The sequence below is a fragment of the Odontesthes bonariensis genome, chromosome 9, assembly GCF_027942865.1.
Source record: "Odontesthes bonariensis isolate fOdoBon6 chromosome 9, fOdoBon6.hap1, whole genome shotgun sequence".
NCBI lineage: Eukaryota > Metazoa > Chordata > Actinopteri > Atheriniformes > Atherinopsidae > Odontesthes > Odontesthes bonariensis.
Window position 1 is genome coordinate 17119237 of NC_134514.1, and position 20923 is coordinate 17140159.

Below are 20923 nucleotides of genomic sequence, written 5' to 3' on the forward strand. Positions count from 1 at the left end.
TGTTGAAGGTCTGAAAGCGGAAGTGTTGTATTTTGCCAAGTGAATAGTAATTTTGCTCTGTACCGTATGAGAAAAGGAAGAATAGAGGGTAGCCTACAGCGAAGAACAGCTGGGTTGGAAAAGGGTACGGGGTACTTTTTATTATTTTTTTCCCCTACATTCTGCCCGTGTCCACCTCATTATCGTGGCGAAAGGTTGAACGGTTAAAATGGAGGCGGACAGATCCGGCGGAGGACCAAACCCGAACTCCGGAGGCGGCAGCAGTAGCGGAGCGGGGCGCAACCCAAACGGGCCCAAAACAGCACCGGGCCAGGCGACATCAGCTGCGGCTGCCGGGGCGATGGCAGCGGCGGCGGCAGCAGCAGCAGCAGCAGCAGCCGGGAACATCCCCGGGTCGTTGCAGAATCGGGAGATACAGGACGGGGACTCGGGTATGACACTTCCAGGAATCCTGCACTTCATCCAGTACGAGTGGGGACGCTTCCAGGCCGAAAAATACCGCTGGGAGGCAGAGAGAGACGAACTCAGGGTAAATTTCTTTATCATCAGGCGTGCGTTTGTAGCGGGACTAATAAGAAAGCAGAACGGAAATTGCCAGAGCTATTTTAGTTTTGCTTTGTGATGGTCCTATTTCCAACAATGCGTTTCAGGATGTCAACATGCTAATGGGCTAACATTCCCTTATTGTATCTAGCAGGATGCACTATTACCAAACAATAAATGATACTGTACTGTACGACCTTCAGTTGATGCCTGCCAATTAGAAGACAGCCAGCAGCAGTCTCTATTCAGCAAATAATCATAGCTTTCAGAGACTATTATTTACGCTTTTCGCGCTTCAAAAGCCAATATAACATCTCTCATAAAGATTTACAGCACAGGATGTGATGTAGCGTTATATCAGCCTGCCGAAGCTACCAAGTTACGCTACAAACAAAAAGAGATGAATAGTTTAGGTGTGGCTACTTTGCCTTTCCGTGTTATTTATACAGACATGGATCAAAGACATGTCTGGGCCACAGTCTATTTATCAAAGATTGTGTTTGGGCATTCATGTGCAAAACTAGCTTCTAAGCAGACAGTATTATGATTTTCATACCCCACAGGAACAAATCAAGTTGTCAGTGTCAGACAGCCTTGTATTGAACTCCCTGCTTTGCAGGTTAATAGTTGAGCATCCAGAAATTGCCCTCACCAAAGGAATAGAGAGTAACATGTGGAGGAGTTTGATTGTTGATCTGTTTTGTTCAGCAAAATAATTACCACAGGGAAACAAAGATGATCAGAGTAATCTTTGGACGGAGGCCTCTGTACTCCACATCCACACAGGACAGCTGGCAGTTTTAACTTGAAATCATACTCGGGCGAGATGCTTTGACTCATAACCCATCGTGTTCTGCAGTGTAGAGTATGCTTGTACGAGGTGGCACTAAAAGCAAAATCAACCTTTTGAGCTGCCACACAGCTGAGTGAGTCAGTGGTGTGGGAGAGCTCCATGGCTGCCTGTGATACAGTTGTATTTTTCAGCATCATCAATCCATCCTTGACTGTCTTAGATTATTGTCAAGCGCCGTTCTACCTACAGTCAGGCTTGTGGGTGGGTGGGGTTTATAAATGTTAAACTGTATAAAATATATCAATACAGTTTTGCCTGCAAGTTAGACAAGTGGGCGAGCATCTTTTAAAGGTCATTGATTTGAAACTAGAATAGCCAGGATGGTCTATGAGAGTGTGTGATTAAGTGCCAACTAAATGCCCTTGAGCAAGGCATCGGTCCCCCTGATGGCCCCAGCTACTGAGATACAAGCCGCAGAAGCAAGAGGTTGCCCCGTGTCGCTCTCCTGCGCGGATGTAACTGTGAGGCGGAGCATTGCCGGAGTTATTTATCAACTTGTTCCGGGACTCAGGAAGGTTAGGAAAACATGGACACGTATAAATATGTTTATGCTTCTGCATTTGGAACAGTTCATCTTTTCAATCTTAGACCCACAAGTGGCCTTCCTCCTGTTACCACAGATCGCCTGTAATTACTGTAGGCTGAACTATCCTCTGCAGTTCTCAAGCTTGATGAAACCCACAGAAAAAACACATCACTGGCTCCCTTCTTCTGCTCTGCTTCTCGCTTTGCCCCCGACTCAAATGTGTGAGGTTATAAATAGGAGTTTGATATAATATGGATGAAATATAACAAAGTGGCTGTGTTGCTGCTTTTATCAGCCGGGTAAAGAGTGGGAATGGAAATCAGACACAGGCCTTTGCCATGTCCAACATGCTATTGGAGCTTGTTATGGAACTGGGATTGTATGTGCGTATTTGCTGCACATGATCTGGTTTCACAAGTACAATTAGCACCACATCCTGTGATGAGAGAATGGGAGGATCACTGGAGTGTCGGGCTGAAGAATTGACCTAGCTTACATTTTAACACCCACAGGCCACAGGCCTCTGGCTTTGTTGCCGGCATGCTCGCAGAGCTCTTAGCATGCCAGTTAGCATACCCGCCGGCTGAATCCTGCAGAGTTAACAACATACTGCACATGTGTGCATATCATAGTTAGCTCACATGTTGCTCACATGGCATTTTGTGCACCTCATTTGACAGAATGATGAAGGACACTGGAAAGTCTTAAATGTTGGGGAGCAAAACCCCCATCTGTCAACTATGTGACTTTTTGCGTGACCACGCAAAGTCCCTCCGCTAGACCATAACATGTGCGCCGTCTCTGTTAGTGTGTTGTTAGTCTGAGTAGCCACCTGTGGTGCCATGTCTCCATTGACAGGCAAGAAATTAAGTCCCTTCCTCCCCCTTCTCTGGACCAGGTGGGACTTCCCAGGTCAAACATAGGACAGCAGCACAGGAGACAGGTGGCTGTGGACTTGTGTCTCTCCTCTTCAGACACACAAAATAAGCTATTAAAAGAACTTGCTGTAGGAGCACCGCACCGCCTGTGAACAAGTTCTGATTAATCTATTTCCTGATCCTCAGTAATAGTCACTCTGTGTTGCCAGTTAAGAGCTAAGTCATGGCACTTGTCCTTCAGGGGAAAGCACATATCTTTACCTGTCCCTCTTTGCCCCCCCCGACTATTTAATTGCATTAACCATCTCACTAGTGTGTAGAATAGATTACTGGTGACCCAGATGACATCACTTCCTGCTTAGTGCGGGCTCGACGGCCCCTGGGTACAAATCTCTAATTAATAGGTCCACGCTCTCAGGCACGACACATTTGTTCGCATGACATTTGTATGCATTGCATTATTACACCACGTGCCTCCCACTCAGACAGACTTGCAGCACTTCTGTTGGATATGAGATTCTTTTCAGTGTTTTGTTTGTATTTTTTTCAACATGCAACTCTCCTTATTTGGGAATTTTTCTTTTTTTTTTTTCTTTCTTTCTTTCCCTTTCATTACACAGGCTAGAGCTTTCTTTTTGTTTCCGAGTCAAGATCGTTGGCCAGGGAGTCCAAATTTTTTCGGATGTTGTTCTCCCGTGACTGCTGCTAGTGCCACATGCACTCTCTTCGAAGCACTCCCTCCAAGCACACTGTCCCAGAAAAGTTCATTGCTCTACTTGTTTGCTCATGGAGTCTCTCGTGGGAAAGAGGGGATAAAACGATGGAGGGTGGCCAGTGGAGGATGGAAGCTGCCCTTGACCCTGTTCTGTAGCCAGTAGGGAAGGACTGACAGAACAGGCTAAATGTGTGTCAGCTCTCCATGTGACAAAATAATTCTAGAAAGGTCAGCAGGAGTAGGCTCCATGGAAGAAAACCCAACCACAAGAAAGAGAGATCAGATGGCATGACAGGTTAGCTTGCAACAAGGTTCTTTTGTTCTCGTGGCTTTGTTGGTTTACCATTATGGTTTGGACAAAGTAACCGCGGCATCAGTTCGCAAGGCTAAATCAAATGGCAGCGTAGAGAGTCGCTTGGTGTGTTTTTACTAGATGGAAAATATATTAAATTGTGGCTTCCTTTATAAAGTTTTGGCGGGTATTTTGACCTGCTGCCCCACAGCATTTGATAAGAATCCCTTGAATAGCTGATGAATGGGCTGCCTTGTTTCGCATCTGCTGGCCCGGCTCCCGCACCCAAACATAACCTGCATGATCTCAGGCAGGTAAAAGGCAGGAATAAAAGCAAGCGAATTAAAGCCAAAAAGCAACAAGGTTCCATCTCTTTAATATACTGCCTGAGTCTGCTGCAACACGTGTCTAAATGGATATATGAGGCTAGGTTATTCACGCACCCTTTGGAGCCTTTAGTTCTGGGGCTTCTTTTTTCTTTTTACACACAAGCTTACTGGAAACTGCATTTGTTTTTGGTCTTAAGGCAGTCAGTGGATGCTGTAGGACCAATCTGCTTGTTTAGCCTCAGATTTTGCTATCATACTTAACGCTATCGTCTCCATCTTAGCATAGAATGCTTGTGGAAAGGAAGAGCAAGAAAAACAATATCGGAGCCAAAGCGCTTCGGTAAGTTTTAGATGACAGACAACACAAAGCAGTGAACCGTTTGACTCTGTAATCCCTGTGCTTTGGCCACCTTTATGTGTCAACAAAAGTCAGCTCTCTTACAGTGTATTTGGTTGTGTGTTTACACACACACTGTTGACTTAAGGGGCCAGCAGAGCCGTGTCAGTGATGTTCGTTGTCAGTGGGAACCGATGAGCACATAGTGACACTGACACACAGCGGTGTGATGCATATCACTAACTGAGGGCAGGCTGTGGCTCGCTTTTATGTGAGTAGGAGTAAAAAAAATGCACATCATGCCCCTGAAGGGTGAAGTGCACAGATCTTTGCTTTGAGTTAGGAATTATGAAATACATTGCTGATTGGAATCTTTTCTAGGGGGGGCTTCATTGTTTTCTATCTGCACCTACTTGTCTGGCTGAGCTGAAAATGGTATTTTTCACTCTCAAGAAAAGACACTTATTAGTCATTGACCGCAAGAAGTCAGCACACTGAGGACTTTGTGCTCACTATTTATTTGTTTGCTTTACAGAAAACCTCAAATTCCACTCTGCCCCTATCTTGTGTTTTGCTGTTTATACCCTTTTATTATATTATTATAGCCTCCATTTCAGCAGGAATATTGTAGATCGAGCTTGAATGCGACTTTCCTGCTTAAAAATAAACATTGAAGCGTTTGGATTCGTTAAGTTTCTCATGCCAGCTGAGATCCCCACCCCTTCTTAAGCCGTTTCCAGTGTTTAACCATTTCTAAACCCCAGCGTACTGACACGCTACCTTCTTATATCTGAGCCTCCCACAGCATGACTCTGCCCAGCTATCACAACAGCAAAGCTCTGTTTAGCTTGTACTTTACTGGTTATGTCACACTGGAACAAGTTTTCTTTAAGGGTAAAATGCAGAAACCTAGTATTTCATTTACTGTTACAAAACATATCATTTGAAATGCTCTTGTAGCCTATCTTGTGCCAGCTGCTTTTAGAATCCCCATAACTGCAGTAATACTAGTATAGTTTATGACATAGCTTTAAATGCATGGTCAATCAGTGTCTTCGTTTTTCACCGGGACAGGTAATTATTTAGTTATTGCACTTTACGTCATGGACTTTAGACAGTTTGCATGAACTGACCTGCTCCTCTTACATTTGGTCAAATATAACCTACACAAATGTCTCAATATTTGAGACCCTCTGGAGATCATACCTGCAGCTTAGACATGCTAACTGTGACAGTTATCTCCCAAACTCTCAGATAAGCATATAAAATCACATGTCATTCATCAGGATTACTCAGCAGCAGCAGTAAGGTTTGCTCGGCAGATAATCCCATGTTCCGCTAGCCCTCCTTGCTGGTTACATGACTCTGTGCTTGTATATATTTATGTGTGTGTGTGTGTGTGTGCGCTTGTGCACTGTCCTCTTGGACTGACTACACTCTAAAGCAGACCAATAGTCTGCCCCATTAGAAGGCATTTTTAGACTGTTCTAGTTTTACAGAACGGCCTTAGAGTCTGGGAGCAGGCTCATGGACACAGATAGGGGTGAGCGGAGGAGAAATGGGTTGTAAAACGAGCTGAATTAATGCCACCACTTGGCACTGAGAGTGAAAGAGAGGAAGGGAGAGGAAATATGACAAAAGCTTTTGGACAATTACCTGCTTTGAAATCCTTAAAGTAGAAACTAGGTTGGGCTTTTTTAACCTGCTTCTAATTGGGATCAGTCTCTCTCTCTCTCTTCTTTCTTCTCCAGCCAACAGAATGAAAGTGTTTTGCTGTCTGATGTGAACTATCACCTGTGAGATAAATTTGCGTGTTTAACTTCAGCAGGCCTTCAACATTTTTGTCAAGTTTTGCTTGATGATGGTTTACTCAAAAGAAAAGCTTAACTTAAAATAGATTAAAAACAAAACAACAACAACAACTCAGTAGTATCACTTGTTTTATCTCTAAAACCACCTCTGTTGACAAATGGCCTGGATGGGCAGAGAAAAATCCTGATTTAAGAATTTTATCTGCAGTGAGGAAGGAAATGAATTGGAAATGAGAGAGGAAGGATGTGTTCTAAAAGAGGGTGTTTGAATTTGGCCGGTCTGTGTCTTGTTTTTACTCCTCTGCAGATGCGCACTGAGTTCTTGGTTCGGAAAAGCTAAAAATAAGAGCCCTGCTCACCAACCCTCTACTTATTTCTCTTGGTTTCATGTTTACTGTGCTTATTGGGTCAAACTTTTTTCTTCAGTCTTTTTGTGCCATTTCTGTTTCGTTCTCGGGTTTGTTTATTCACCATTTTTTATGGCAAATAATTTATTCACCGATATGGTTCTCCTGGTTGCAAATGTCATCAACAGTTGATCAACAAAAGAGAGAGTTGTATTTTGTGACAGAAAATAATGATACAATTTTTTAGTATTAAATTTAGTTTCTTTTTAAATTGTAGAATTGATCAAAAAGTTTTCTTTGTCATGGTTGGCTTTTGCAAGGTTAGGTGGGCTTTTGTTCCCCGTCGTGGACAAGGCAGGTTGGTGTCCATGGAGACCAGACGTGTCCAGCATAGTCCGCAGTGTCTGCAGCATTGCTCTGGTTAATCAAAATGACCACGGTGGTGATGCTTAGAACCTGGACAGTGTGTGCCAAAAGTGAGCACATTAAGATTTTAATCGGTAGCCTGCAGGAAAAGGTTCTTGGGCAGCACTGGAACTTATTTCAAGATAGCGATATCTCTGATTGAATTGAACTCAGTTTTATTTGTAAGCACCAAATGTCATCTCAAAGCACTTGGAAGATACAGTTCAGTTCGAGCTAACTATAATCCAGTTCTTTGCAAATGCAAAAAAAATACAGTTGCCAAGCTAAGGAAGCCGACAGATGGCATCTAAACTTTTGTTCGATTCAGTCATTCATCCTGAGCGTGCACAAGGCGACAGCCGAGAGGAAAACTTCCTCAGCAGAACCAGACTTGGGAAGGGCGACAATCTGACCTCGACGGGTTGGGGGTTGAGAAAGCAAAACACAAGTTAATGACAAGAATCATCTCATATGTACATGAGAATAAAGAGAGAAGAGTCGGGAAAGGTGCCCAGCGCATTGTTGTTTAAACTGAATCAATAAGAAATAATAAACAAAATGCATTTTGAAATTATTTTGATTTATCATTAACATGTCTGATGTCTATCTCTTTGTTTGTGACATATCCTGTCAAAACTCATATTGGTCAAGATAGAAATTAATTCAAAGTCCAAATCTGGCATGGGTAGGAATAATTCTGGGCTTTCCTGTATATGCTTATGATGGTGGTTGGTGGCTTGTGTGTGTGTCTTTAAGAATGTACTCTTTGTGTTCATTTCCATCCTGTGAATTTGTGTGTTTCAGGCCCAGGTGGCATTTCTACAGGGTGAGAGAAAAGGGCAGGAGAATATGAAACAGGACCTGGTGAGGCGGATCAAAATGCTGGAGTTCGCCCTCAAACAAGAAAGGTAGAACATATTCTTGGAAAGTCCCTCTTTTTGCCCTCATTTCCTAATGTCTGTCATCATAACGGTTTGCAGGCCCAAGGCAAAGTGATTTGGTAGTGACGGATTTACTTGTGTTTGCCTGTATGGTCATTTGTTGGGCTGCAGGTCTAAGCACCAGAAATTGAAGACAGGAAACGACCAGAGTCCTGGAGACAAGAAGCCAGAGACGGAGGCGGATCAACGTATGTTGAAATAATCTCCTATCCTCTTTGTTGTTTGGATACATTACAATTTCAACTGCCGTTGCAATTTTTTCTTTTATTTATTTTTTCTTTCTTCTTTTTATACTGCTTTGCTCTACTTCTGCTCATGCCCTCCTGTTGCATCACTACCGAATAATCTATTTTCTGTAGTTCCCAATGGGCCAGCTGAGTCAGACTCTGAGCCAGCCAATCAGATGTCCTGGAAGGAGGGTCGTCAACTGCTACGCAAGTAAGTTTTTTCCTGTCATGTTTGTGTGTGTGTGCGTGTCCAGAACTTTTTATTTAATTTTTTTTTTATCTAGTTGTTGTTTGTTGTTATTTGACGTGTATATGTTTTTGTGCTCTTTTTTTTTTTTCCCCTTTCAATTTAGATATCTTGAGGAAGTCGGATATTCAGACACCATCCTGGACATGCGCTCTAAACGCGTGCGCTCCCTGCTTGGAAGGAGCAGCCCAGAGGCTAATGGCCCCACATCCAGTGAAAGCCTCCCTGAGCCTGAGCCACGAGCAGGTGGAGAGTCCTTGCTGGTCAGACAAATAGAGGAACAAATTAAAAGGTGAGACTGTGGAAGCCAATACTCTATCTATGTTTTTTGCTCCACACACAAGTATACTGATGTGATTGGTGTGGCATAATTATGTCTCACAGTTTGCTGCACAAAGCAAAATCCCGACTCCTTTGTGTCACTGAACTAAAACATTTATGTCTTGAAAAGAATAAACTTTTACCAGAATGTTGGGGAGAAACATGGTCTTATCCTAAAGTATCCCAATATTTTGGAGGCAGTGGAATGGTGCTGGCAAGTATTGCCAGTCGAGCTGAGTCACTGGTGCTTACTGATGATGTGATAGCTGACAAAAAGTAGCAGGATGAGCTCTGAAGTGTATAGAGCTCTACTTTCTGCTCAAATTCAGTCAAATGCTGCTAAACTAGACAGCACTTAACCGTACAAGAGCTCTTCAAATCAAAGCGATGTTATGTTCTCACTCACCTGATCCCAAACCCATTCAGCGTTCTTTCTGCTCATCGAGGACGGTGCAAAAACAAGCAGCAACCAAAGGCAGCTGCAGTAAAGGCATGGCAAAGCACCTCGAGGAAGGAAGCTGTGCATTTATTACTGGCTTCAAGACTTGGGGCAAAGGACTTTTACACTTTCAAGTGTTGAAAATAATCTTTTTGTTTAAAATGGTAGACTGTTGAGTAAATTACGAGTCTTTCATTTGAGGGGACACTTTAAAGCTCTTATATTCAAGCTGAGATTCTACACTTTGATCACATCGTAATTGCTTTTATTTGAAACGCAATGAAAAACTGAGGAAAGTAGAAAAGGAAAGTTCTCTGTTTAAAAGACTTAAGAGCCGCCGTCACCGCCAAAACCTCATTTAGATACCACAGCAGACCACTGACGGACACGACCACAACATATTACGGTGTACCGGACCTTACACCTTCTAACAGGTGTTTTACACTCGGGACAGCAGGATTTGGTCGGGCCATCCTGATGATTGTTACATAATAATGAGGTTGATATTGTCTGACAGTTATTTATTAATGAAGTAGTGAATGATATTCTGTTACAAATGGTGTTCAAGAGATTAGAGCTAGACTTACCAGGCAGAAAGTGTGCATGTGACTCGTTAAGACATAGGTAGGTGTGCTTATTCCAAGTCAAGACGAGAATACGACTTCCACATCCTTATCTCAAAAGCCAGTAGAATATAGCCGCTTTCGGACTGTAGGAACCTTTGGCAGTTCTAATAACCTTTTAATCCGCGGGGCCGTTTTCTCCCGTGTTCGGACATACAGGAACTCGGGGCTATCTCCCTCAGTTCCTATAACTATTTAGCTCCTACTCCGAGGTCGGGTCTTTTCATAGTTCTATAGAACGATCTGACGGAGGTGTGTGGTGGTCGGTAGCTACGCCCCATGTCATGCTATCACGGCTGAAATGTCTCCTCATACACGGACACAACCGGCGGGTTTTAATAAGTTAAACTTACACTGGTCTCATTTGTCTGCGGCGCTCTGCTCTCCTTTCTTCCTTCATGAAATAAAAAACTCTCTGTGAACTTTTCCAGCCTCGATATTAGACGCCTGATGTGATTGTCCATGATTAATATCACCATCATGCAGACCATAAACACGGTGGCCTCCCCACTCTCCATATTAGCTTCTTGGTGGTGTTTTTCCTACTCTCATTACTTTTACCGTTTTGTTTTGTGTTTGAATGTAGCGCTAAACGGCTAACGGCTAACACGTCACTGAAGCAGACGGCTGCACGCGGCGCATCAGTCCCTATCAGGTCCCGACTCATGTGCGAATGCAGACTGAAACAGTTCCGCTGGGGAAGGATAGTTATCAGAACGAAATTCGAGGAGGGTAGTTCTGATAACTACTTTCTTAGAACGGTCTGTCCGAAAGCGGCTATTGATCCACAAAAAGGGACTAAATAGGAGGGCATCCTCTGGCATGTGCCATGTCTCTTTTGCTTTTGACATTTATATCGTCACATTTTTTTTCCACAGCAGAACATTCATGCTTTAACGTGGTTCGTAGTCCGTGTAACGCGGTCGCCACAGTCACATGCACAGTTGAGTCGAGCTACTATTACAGCTCGACCACCATCCTAATCCTATTATACATGCACAGGGGCAGAATCAATTCATTTTTGACTGAAGTATGTTCGAAAATTGTAAGGAAATTCGCGGAACATTCTGCTACTTCTGATGTTCCCTGTGGGAGATCATCATACATGCAATAATGGCCGAATTCACTGCACAGATGTACGATTTTACCTGGACTAACGTGTTAATATGCATTTCAAAAGTCTTGCACCTGTCAGACCAACCCAATAATGACTTTTTTTTTTTCTAGTGTCATGTAAACGTGCTTAGTGTCTCAAAACTGACCCTGTCATGTGGATCCATTCCTTGAAACTATCCGATGCAAATGTGATGCATTGTAAAAATCCACAGAAAGGCACTTTTGCTCAAACCCCTATAAATAACATTTTTGAAGGTTCCGCATAGCTTTTAGTTTAGCTCACCTGTCAGAATTCCTCCTTGATTCTTCAAACTGAATGAGCTCCACACCTACTCATAGTTTGCATGTGAACCTTTATACTTATTTTCATGCTTGCATGGTGTCATGTAGTGTGATTGAAGTCATGCTTCCATCCACTGTATGGTATTGTCCTAGACAACATTTGTATGAATTAAAAAAAAACAAAAAACATGTATCTGTTCATAGGAATGCGGGCAAGGAAAGCTCAAAGGTGCATGCGGGTGGTTCAGTGCTGGATAAGATCCCTTTCCTTCATGGCTGTGAGGACGATGATGAAGATGACAGTGATGAGGAAGATGACTTCCAAGGCATGGCCACTGACTGCATCGATGGTCCACGAAAGAGCAAAAAGACTCGTGTAAAGGTCTGACCAGTGATGAGAAATGAAATTGTCAAATTTCTCAGCTACGAACTGTACTGTTGACTAATCTGTGCTCTTTTCTGTCCAGGTGAGTTCGGAGCCTATGACCACAGATCTGGACCCCGAGGACGAGGAGGACGAAGACGACTCGGAAGACGCCCTCAGTGAATTTGACTTTCTTGGCTCAGGGGAGGATGGGGAGGGGGCGGGAGAGGCCCGGATCTCGGGGGATGGACGGGAGTTAGGTACGCTGTTGCCATAGCAACATCACCAGCACTGCCAGAATCACTGCCACCAGAGAACCTGTCTTTTTTTTTTTTTTTTTTTTTTTTGCCTCCCCTCGCTCACCTTTTTACCTTTTACTTCTCGTTGTGTCTTGGCATCTCTTCTTGTCAATAAAACCAACCTCTTTTCCCAACCACCTGTCTCTGTCCTGTTTCACGAGCTGTCAGTCTGTGACTCTTTAGAGCTGTGTGGCTGTCAGCTTTGTCTGTAGATGTACTTTCTGTGGTCCAGGGGCCATTGCAAAGGTTATCACGCATGCTACCTCTTCTTGTTACATGTTCACATTTCATTCTTTCAGCCATATTTACACAATAGCTTTGTGATTATTTTTTTTTATTTTATTTTTTTTCCTTTAGATTTTAACCTCTCCTATAGAGACTGACTACAATTATTTAAGATTATTTTATTTTATAGAACATAGTGTATCTTTTTTCCTCTTTCTGCCTGCATTTGTGTCATCTGTCCATCTGTTGGCCTCTCCGTCCTTCCTCCGCCTCTCGGCATGACTGGATCTTTTGTTTCTCTCCTCTTGCCGGGTTCAGAGAACCGCAGGAACAAGTTACAAGGCATGATGTCGGATTTCCCCCCTAAACCTACCCCACCCCCCTCTGTATCAGGACAGGCTCGCCCCGGGGAAGGTAAGATTTCCTCAACTTAAATGCTTCAAAAGAAAAAAAAACGTGGATTGTCTCTCCCCAACTATTATTAGTCAGTTTACTCTATCCCACACTTCCTGCAATTGCAGCTTTTGATGATGAAACTCCGTTTTAAAATCTGTGTCGGGTTAAACTTGCAGAGCTACTCCCACACCTCTGAATATTTCCTTCCTACATAGTGTGGGAGTAAGGAAACCGGATGAATGGACACAGCTTGCCACAAGTTTTTGCCTTGTAGAACATTTAGAGCCTCTGTGTTGCTCAAGACACGGAGATAACTCTTGTGCTTTACCGCCTCCTACCTGCAGGTGGTGCCCTGGGTTTCTCCTCTGATGTCTTCATTATGGATGCAGTTGGAGGAGGGGACATGAACCTGGGCGAACTGGCGGATCTCACCGTCGCCAATGACAACGATCTCTCTATGGATGTAATTACAAATCTGATCTGGTCGAACCTCAGTATGTATCCAGTGTGTGCTCTTAAAAACTGTAAATATCCCCCTCTTGTGTGTCTGTGTGCCATTAGATGCAGGATAACAGAGAGGAGTTCAAGAAGACGTGGAACCCTCGTTTTACACTACGCAGCCACTTTGACGCCATCCGGGCTTTGACCTTTCACCCCAGCCAAGCAGTGCTGCTCACAGCATCTGAGGATGGTACACTAAAACTGTGGAACCTCAACAAGGCCATGCACTCTAAAAAGTAAGAGCTTCCCTATTGTTGCACTTTTCTTTTTTTTCTTTTCACACGTAATGTTGCTACTCCTGCTGATATTGTCCAAACACAAACTCGCACAGAGCAGAGAAATACAATTCTGAAGCAAGTTTCAAAGATTGTTTCTGTCCACAGGAACGCAGCTCTGGATGTTGAACCCATTTACACATTTAGAGCGCACAGGTGAGTTCAGTCTCAGACATGTACGAACACTAATTTGTGTTTGGTGCACATCCTTGCCGCTCACATCCAACTCACCACTCCACTGACGGCTGTCTGGTTTTGTGTAGTGGAGCTGTTCTGTCACTGACAATGAGCGAGGAAGGAGAATCCTGCTTCAGCGGCGGTTTGGATGGAACAGTCAGGTGTTGGAAGATGCCCGACCTCAATGTAGATCCTTACGATAACTATGGTGAGTTTTAACAGTAGTCGGCAACATTTCTATAAAGCGTATATCTTGTGTTTGTGTTATATTAAAATGTGTTTCTCCCATCGTTTAGATCCTGGCATTGAGAGCAGCGTACTCGCAGGCCACGAGGACAGCGTTTGGGGTCTGACTTACTCATCAGCTCACCACCGCCTTGCTTCCTGCTCAGCTGACGGCACCATTCGCATCTGGGATCCTCAGAACTCGTCTCCCTGTTTGTCCGTCTTCAATAAGGAGAAAGGTACACCTCCGTGTTGTATGGAGGCCCTGAGGGGCAAAGCGGCAGCAAAGCAAGACACTCATTCCACCGAAAACAACAAACAAAACCAGGAAGCACAATGACAAAGGAGGAAACCGTGAAAATTGTTTTTTTTAAAAAGCAGAAAAAATGCAGCATTTGTCTAATTCTATTTTTAGCGTGGGATTACCGTGTTGACCCTTTTAGACAAAGCAGATACAGAAAGAACTTCCACATAATCTTGATTTATGGCTTTTTCAGCAGGCAAAAATAACAAGAACGTAGAGTTTTGTTTTTTTTTTTCTTTTTTTCACAGCTCTGTAGTGTTTATCAAACATTTTTATGTTTTGCACCTCAGGTCCAGTGTCATGTTGTGTATGTAGATTTATTGTGTCCAGGCCCCACAGATTCATTATTTCCCTCCTTTTTCCAGAGCATGGAACACCCACCTCAGTGGCCTTTGTGGCCACTGACCCCAACCAGGTGGTGGTGTCATTCGACGCTGGCGAGACATTGCTCTATGACCTCAACACAGAGCAGAGCGTCACTGCATTAGAGACGCAGACAAAAGACGGTATGTTCTGAACAGTTAATTCTCCTCTATGAGTAATGTTCCCATTTAGAAATGACCTGTGAACACATGGTGAGATAAATAAATTAAACAGATTGAATTGTTTGTTTCCTCTCGCAGGCAGTGAGCTGATCAACCGTGTTGTGAGTCACCCAAATGAGCCCGTCTCCATCACTGCACATGAGAACCGCACCATCCGATTCCTGGATAACAAGACAGGTGCTTTGTTCGAGCAGTTTCCTCCGGGATCGATAAAGTTTTCTGATTCTGAAAATCACAAACAAAAGTTTGCCATGGTGACGTTTTTATTGACATACCAGTATAGTTGCTAGTTTCTGAGGAGGGTGATGTGAGGGATGATGTGATAGCTGACAAAAAGTAGTTCTAGTTCTAAGCAGATCAAACTCCAAGTGGTAAGAAATTTAAGATGTGAATATTATGAACAGATTTAATCTGATGGATGATGGCTGTGAGATGTCACCTTTGCCTGCCCGTCCTGAAGTTGTCCTCACAAATTGTCTTGTCTTGTATTTTCATACAGGTAAAGTTGTCCACTCAATGGTGGCCCACTTGGATGCGGTCACCTGTCTTACTACAGACCCTAAAGGCACTTACCTCATCTCTGGCAGTGAGTGTTACTGAGCTTATTGTCTTGTCTTGATTCTGACCCTGTCCCACTGACAGTGTGTGTTGTGGTATATTGCAGAAGAAGATGTGCAACATTGCACTTAGGATTCCTTTACATGGTACTCCACAGTGACTTTTGCCCCTCACAACACCTGCTCTTTACTTCCTGCAGGCCACGACTGCTCGGTGCGCTTGTGGATGCTGGACAACAGGACGTGCGTGCAGGAGATCACCGCCCACAGGAAGAAGCATGATGAGGCCATTCATGATGTGGCCTTCCACTCTTCCCAGCCCTTCATTGCCAGTGCTGGCGCAGATGCACTTGCCAAGATCTTCGTGTGACAGCACCATTGTCATTCTGGTGAGACCGGGTGAAAAGAGAGAACAAGGACTGGGCGCAGGGGTGGGATAGTTTTTGGGGGTTTGCAGATTTGAACAAATCGCCGATAGATCACGTTAAGATCAGCCAAATTAGAGAGAATATGGTTTAGTGCTCATATATGTGCACATAGGTTATTACCCTGTCATTTAAAGTAAAGATAAAAATTTTACATGTAAATATTCAGTTTATTTGTATGGCTCAGTCTTTTTTCTTTTTAAGAAAAAATTATACGTTATCAGAAAAAAAAAAGCCCCCCTGTTATAGCTTTGAACCTTTTGTATTGTCTTCTTTTTGTGGTAAACTTGGATAATGATATGCATTCTTCCTGGAGTGTTTCTCACCTGGCAGAACTTGTTTTTCTTTGGCAAGGAAATTATCGCAAAATCATTTTTATTTCCACCGAGAGCTCATTTGACCAGATCTCGCAGGTTCACAGGAGCAGCCTCTGGGTGCAACTGCCACACTTGGACTTTTTGAGTCACTTTGTTTGTGACGCCGGAGTTTCTGGAAAATAGTGTTCCACATATTAAACAGCTCTAGCTCCTAAAGAGCCCCTGGAATTATCGTTTTTAGGCCAAATTTATTCTGCAACAGAAAGTTGTTATGATTTGTTGACCGGTTGAAATAACAACTGTCAGTGTCCAAATACTTTTGGACCTAGATGCAGTCATAGTGACATTGGACTTTGTATTTGCTTTCTGTATTTGTGTTGTCGGCAGTTCCAAGCAGCTGTTGGTCTAACTTTGTTTTCCTGCTTTTAGAGTCCTCCAACAACAACTGGGCCAAAAGAGACTGAAGACTACAGTGGATACATTTCACCTGCTATCTCTCTCTCTCTCTCTCTCTCTCTCTCTGTCTCTCTCTCTCACACACACACACACACACACACACACACACACACACACTCTTGTCCTGCACCCCACTGGCTGGGTCGTCACCACAGGACGTCACCCTTCCCCTTCAACTCCACACTGTTCTCTGATGCCTCAGTGACTTCTTGTAATACTAATCACATCTTGTAATGCTTTTTTATAAAATCCTGGCTGCTCTGTTTTCAAGTAATCACTTTTCTACACTACATTATTCTATATTCTGTTCTGCTTTTTTTTTTTCCTTCTTTTTCAGTCAATGATTATTACAAAGCACCTTGTGTATATGTTTGCGGGCTTCAGCCGCTGACACACTACCCGCATTTTACAGAGAACCAACAAGGAAACACTGCACACAATGCAAAAATGCACTACTGAATCGCATTTTTTTAGCTTCTTTTTGAATAGTTGAGAAAGTGCTTGTGGGCTAACATAACTTTTCAGCATGACCTAAAACAGTAACGGTTCCCAATGTTGAGAGGAAACAGAAACACGCGACCCAATCTCTGCAATGGGAATCAATGTGTAACATTCCAAAGACTCCAGGTTGCGTGTGTGTGTGTGTGTGTGTGTGTGTGTGTGCTGTCATGTTTTGGATCACAGATAGTTTAAATTAGGTGTGTGTGTGATGTGAGGAGACAGTTGCTAACCAGTGTTGAACAAATAGCTTTAATTTCAAATTTGTCAGCAAGATATTTAGTCTCATCGCTTGTCTGAGTAGCGTCCCCTGTGATTCTGCCTCTGCTTACGTGTGTGCGCGCGTTTGGGATTAAATGTCTCTTTGCTGTACATGATAAAAGACCACATTTCCAAGGTCATGGTTGATTTCAAACTCGACTGCACAGCCTGATGCTCCCTCACTCTGAGAGCACAGCTGAGGTCAGCGGACTGCAGGGGCGCAAGGCTGGTCGGCACGCTCCCTACAAATGGCACAGATCATGTCATTTGGTGCTTTTTACTGTACAGAGGAACGCGTGTTTGCGTGTGTGTGTTGGTGTGTGTGTAAATGCACTAGTTAAACCACGGTGCTATGAGAGACCTCGTCAGTCTTGAGTCAGAATCAGGGACCTGTTTTGTGTGTAAATGAGAGAATGCGTTTCTCACTCATGGGGCTACAATGGTGTATGAATCACCTTTTTAAGCTGCATTTAATTGTTGAGTCATTTCATTAACTGTAGTCACATTTCAGAATCAACAGTCACAGGTAATGTTTTGATCAGAGGGATGTAAATGACGTGGACACTGATTGTTTCCGGCTCGATAAGCGTCCAGAGCCGGCGCCGGTTGAATCACAGTGAGGACCTGCTGGATCCGAGACGGTTTTCCTCAGATGCGAAGTGGTCATTTTCACGTTGGTGCCAACTTGTGGCTGCTGGTTGTTTCTGGTTTGTTTCAGTTTATTCAGGCTTTCAGAAAAGCTCAACGGCACCTTCGCTCGTGTGTTGAGTTGAGGTTTTCTCAAGATGTGCATCAGTTGCACAAATGGAAGCCAGGGAGCTAATGAAGGTGGTCCCCTGTTTCTGAAGAGGCATGCTGGGAAAAACCGAAATCCTGACACAAAAAGAAAGTATTGCTGTTAGATGTGTTTGTGTGTGTGTGTGTGTGTGTGTGTCCTGTGTATATTAGTGACACAATTTGGCACCTAATCTGTCGAGCTGATTTGTTATTTTGAGCATAACCCAGAGATCACTCGAGTTTTTCGTGGACCACATCTATCTGTTTGTGGTTGGCGTTTCTACCAATCTCTGCCATAACCCTCTGCATGTCAATCAGCAGAATCTGTGGGGAAAAGACCAATTGTTGGTATCAGAAGCTTGTTATGTGAGTGGTATCGACCAATCGCATTGAGGCAAGTGTTGGTTGCATGCACTAAAATATTGTATCGAGAGGAGAAGATGGGGTGGGGGGGGGGCATGTGGGCTAAAAGACCATTTGAAAAACATGACCTGATGATTGACTGGCTGAGGAATGCTGCCCTTCAAAGGTGCAGTTATTAGACTACAGCTGATGGGTTCCCAGATTCCATTTATACAATAACAATAGGACACATACTTATTTGCTTTTATTGAGTAGATAGATTTCTCTTTACCTGAGAAGACTGCTAGAATGTGGTGTTACTCAGCTGGTAAACTACAGGGTCACATATGGGATCAAAGTGTTAAAAGTAGCTTAGAGGTTAAAACAAATCATTTGCTAATCGCGCAACACTAGCATTCATGGTTCATCTATATGTATTTTTCCAAACAGGGTGTTGGACTCATATGTGGGATTAGACGACATGTCAAACTACTCTTGCTTTGGCATTAATCTGTCAAAGGAAAAACAAAAAAAAAACACAGGTGCCACTACATTATTGTTCTGCGGCAGGTCATAACGTCACATTTATCTGCTATTTGGCTTCATATTGCACTACATCTAAAAGTAGTTTTAGGAGTTAACAGACAGGGTGAAGAAAAACAGTGAAGTGAATAACCACGAGGGTGGAACCTGCTGCTTTCTTTTCACCCTGTGCTACTGTGTGCCCTCTGAGGAAAAAAAGAAAAGACAAATCAGTGTGACACGTCGAAAAAATAAATCGAAACGGACGTTGTAAATGATGACTAGAGTTGCCATAATGTGCTGTAAATGTCTATCATTTCTTTTTCTTTCTTGCATTTCTTTTCTTTGTATGATTATCAAGATGTAAGAATACTGTAGTATCATAAGTGAATCATTCTCCCTCGCTAGGCATAGAACTTGCTTGTGATTGATAATGACAATGTAAAACTTGTAAAAAAAATAAAATAAAAAAAAAGATTAAAAAACTAGAAAAATTTTGAAAAAAGTTAAAGAAAAAAAAACAGATCTGTTACCAGTCAGAGGCCAAGGTAAAGGACTCTCGTTTTTTTGTGTTTTTATTTTTTTATTAGCAATTTATCACTGTGTGATATTTTGTACATCATATTAAGCTGTATTCAAACGATTTCCTCTAACTACAAGGGATAAGAGACCTGCTTTTTATTGATTTTGTTTTATTATATATTTTTGAACGGCATTCAAGCTTGTATCAAATGACTCTTTTTGTTTACGGGTCCCCTGTTGGATGTCATTAAGGAAGAAAACACAAAAAATTAAAATTTTGTACAGCGAAACGAGAGTTGTGTCTTTCTTGTTATGATATAGTGAGAAGTATTAATGCTGATGGGCATGAAAGTGCACTCGAAAAAAAGCACAAGGGTTTAAGGGATTTTTCTGCAACTTGCTGCACTTTAACGGGTAAGAGGATTTAAAGTCGTCACAATTTGTGTCTTTGGACGTAGGATTTCCAGCTTATTGTTCCAATGCTTGTCATGTTCCAATAACTCTTAAGTTCATAAATACAGCTCGGTGCTGACTATAATTGGGCCGTCTATGTCTGGCAAATGTCAACTCCTGACAGCCGTTAAAAACAATGAGCAATAGACACATTTAAGTGGCTCATTTTTTTTAATAGTTCCAGTTTCATTACTCCTTTCTGGGTCTTTCATGGCCATTTTCACAAGTCATCATGAGCAAACCAATCTTAATAGTCAGAATGAGGAAAAAAAACAAACTCATCTGCAGTCACATTTTCTAACTTAAACCACTCAATAAGAATAACAGTCAAGCTCAGTTTCTAGGTTCATCATAAGATGTTTGCAAATGTTGCATTTATCACCCCTGTGTAGATGCCATGTTTTAAACTTTGAAATATGAATCTGAATGTTGTTTTTATCTCTGACGTGAAACGTATATATTTCACCTTTTCCAGTATTATGCAATGTTATGATGACCTTTGTAGCAAGATGCTTCATTTCATCCAATGAAAGCCTATTTTTTTATGTCATCACACTGCACTTGACTTTTATGTTCACCTACCAGTATGAGACCAAATCACCATGTGAACAAATGAATCACATGGCTTTTGATAAGTCATTATTCAGTATCCACCCTTAGGAAACAGTGCCTTCTTGTGGTGGAAAGATAAACCCTATTTGACATTATTTGCCGCTGCTTGAGGATTCTGGTCACATGGCTAAACAGTTGTCTGTGGTTAGCTTATTTTAGTAAAAGTAGAAAAAAGAGATTGAATTAAAAAGATAAGATTACATCATGGCACTGGCAAGAAGACACGGAGCAGATAACAAACAACATGAGGGGAGTTTTAGCATCTACAGAGGTTTGTAAACCAAATTAGAAAACCACTTCATATGCATACTTTCTGTGGCAGATGATTAGATTACCAAAAGGAGTCACAGTCATGCGGATGACAATGGTAACTGAGCCTTATTTGTAATTCACTGTCCTCATCAAATGCCCACCAATCCCAGCCCACGGGACTCTTATTTTACGGAAACAGTCTGCGAAAGGTATGTGTTTAATGCGAAAAGAGAAAAGGTGCTACAGGAGACAAAGAAGCAATAGCTGTCACTTTACAAAGGAACAGAAAGTGGCTGATGAAGGATGAGGAAGTTATGGGAGGGTTTTTGAGGGTGGAGCTGCCCCCTCAGGCGGCTGCTGACCTTGCTGAGGGAGGGCGCAAACAA

At 42.8% G+C, this 20923-nt stretch overlaps 1 protein-coding gene across 1 annotated transcript; it reads left to right on the forward strand.

The window, feature by feature from the left end:
- The first annotated feature begins 34 nt into the window (after positions 1-34).
- strn4 (striatin, calmodulin binding protein 4) lies at positions 35-19526 on the forward strand. The gene is made up of 18 exons (XM_075473422.1): positions 35-529; positions 7841-7944; positions 8089-8165; positions 8337-8415; positions 8558-8743; positions 11437-11614; positions 11700-11856; positions 12439-12534; positions 12861-12979; positions 13078-13253; positions 13401-13448; positions 13556-13677; positions 13766-13933; positions 14364-14504; positions 14622-14720; positions 15043-15129; positions 15301-15489; positions 16272-19526. The coding sequence occupies exons 1-17, from the start codon at positions 209-211 to the stop codon at positions 15468-15470; spliced, it is 2328 nt and encodes a 775-aa protein (XP_075329537.1). The 5' UTR covers positions 35-208; the 3' UTR covers positions 15471-15489; positions 16272-19526.
- The last annotated feature ends 1397 nt before the right edge of the window (positions 19527-20923 follow it).

Bases quoted from the DNA above. Each gene is read 5' to 3' on its own strand.
- strn4 (XM_075473422.1), top strand. From the start codon at position 209: ATGGAGGCGGACAGATCCGGCGGAGGACCAAACCCGAACTCCGGAGGC. The intron at 11,615-11,699 runs GTCTGACCAGTG...TTTTCTGTCCAG, and splicing joins GCAAAAAGACTCGTGTAAAG to GTGAGTTCGGAGCCTATGAC. The intron at 13,934-14,363 runs GTACACCTCCGT...TCCTTTTTCCAG, and splicing joins CGTCTTCAATAAGGAGAAAG to AGCATGGAACACCCACCTCA.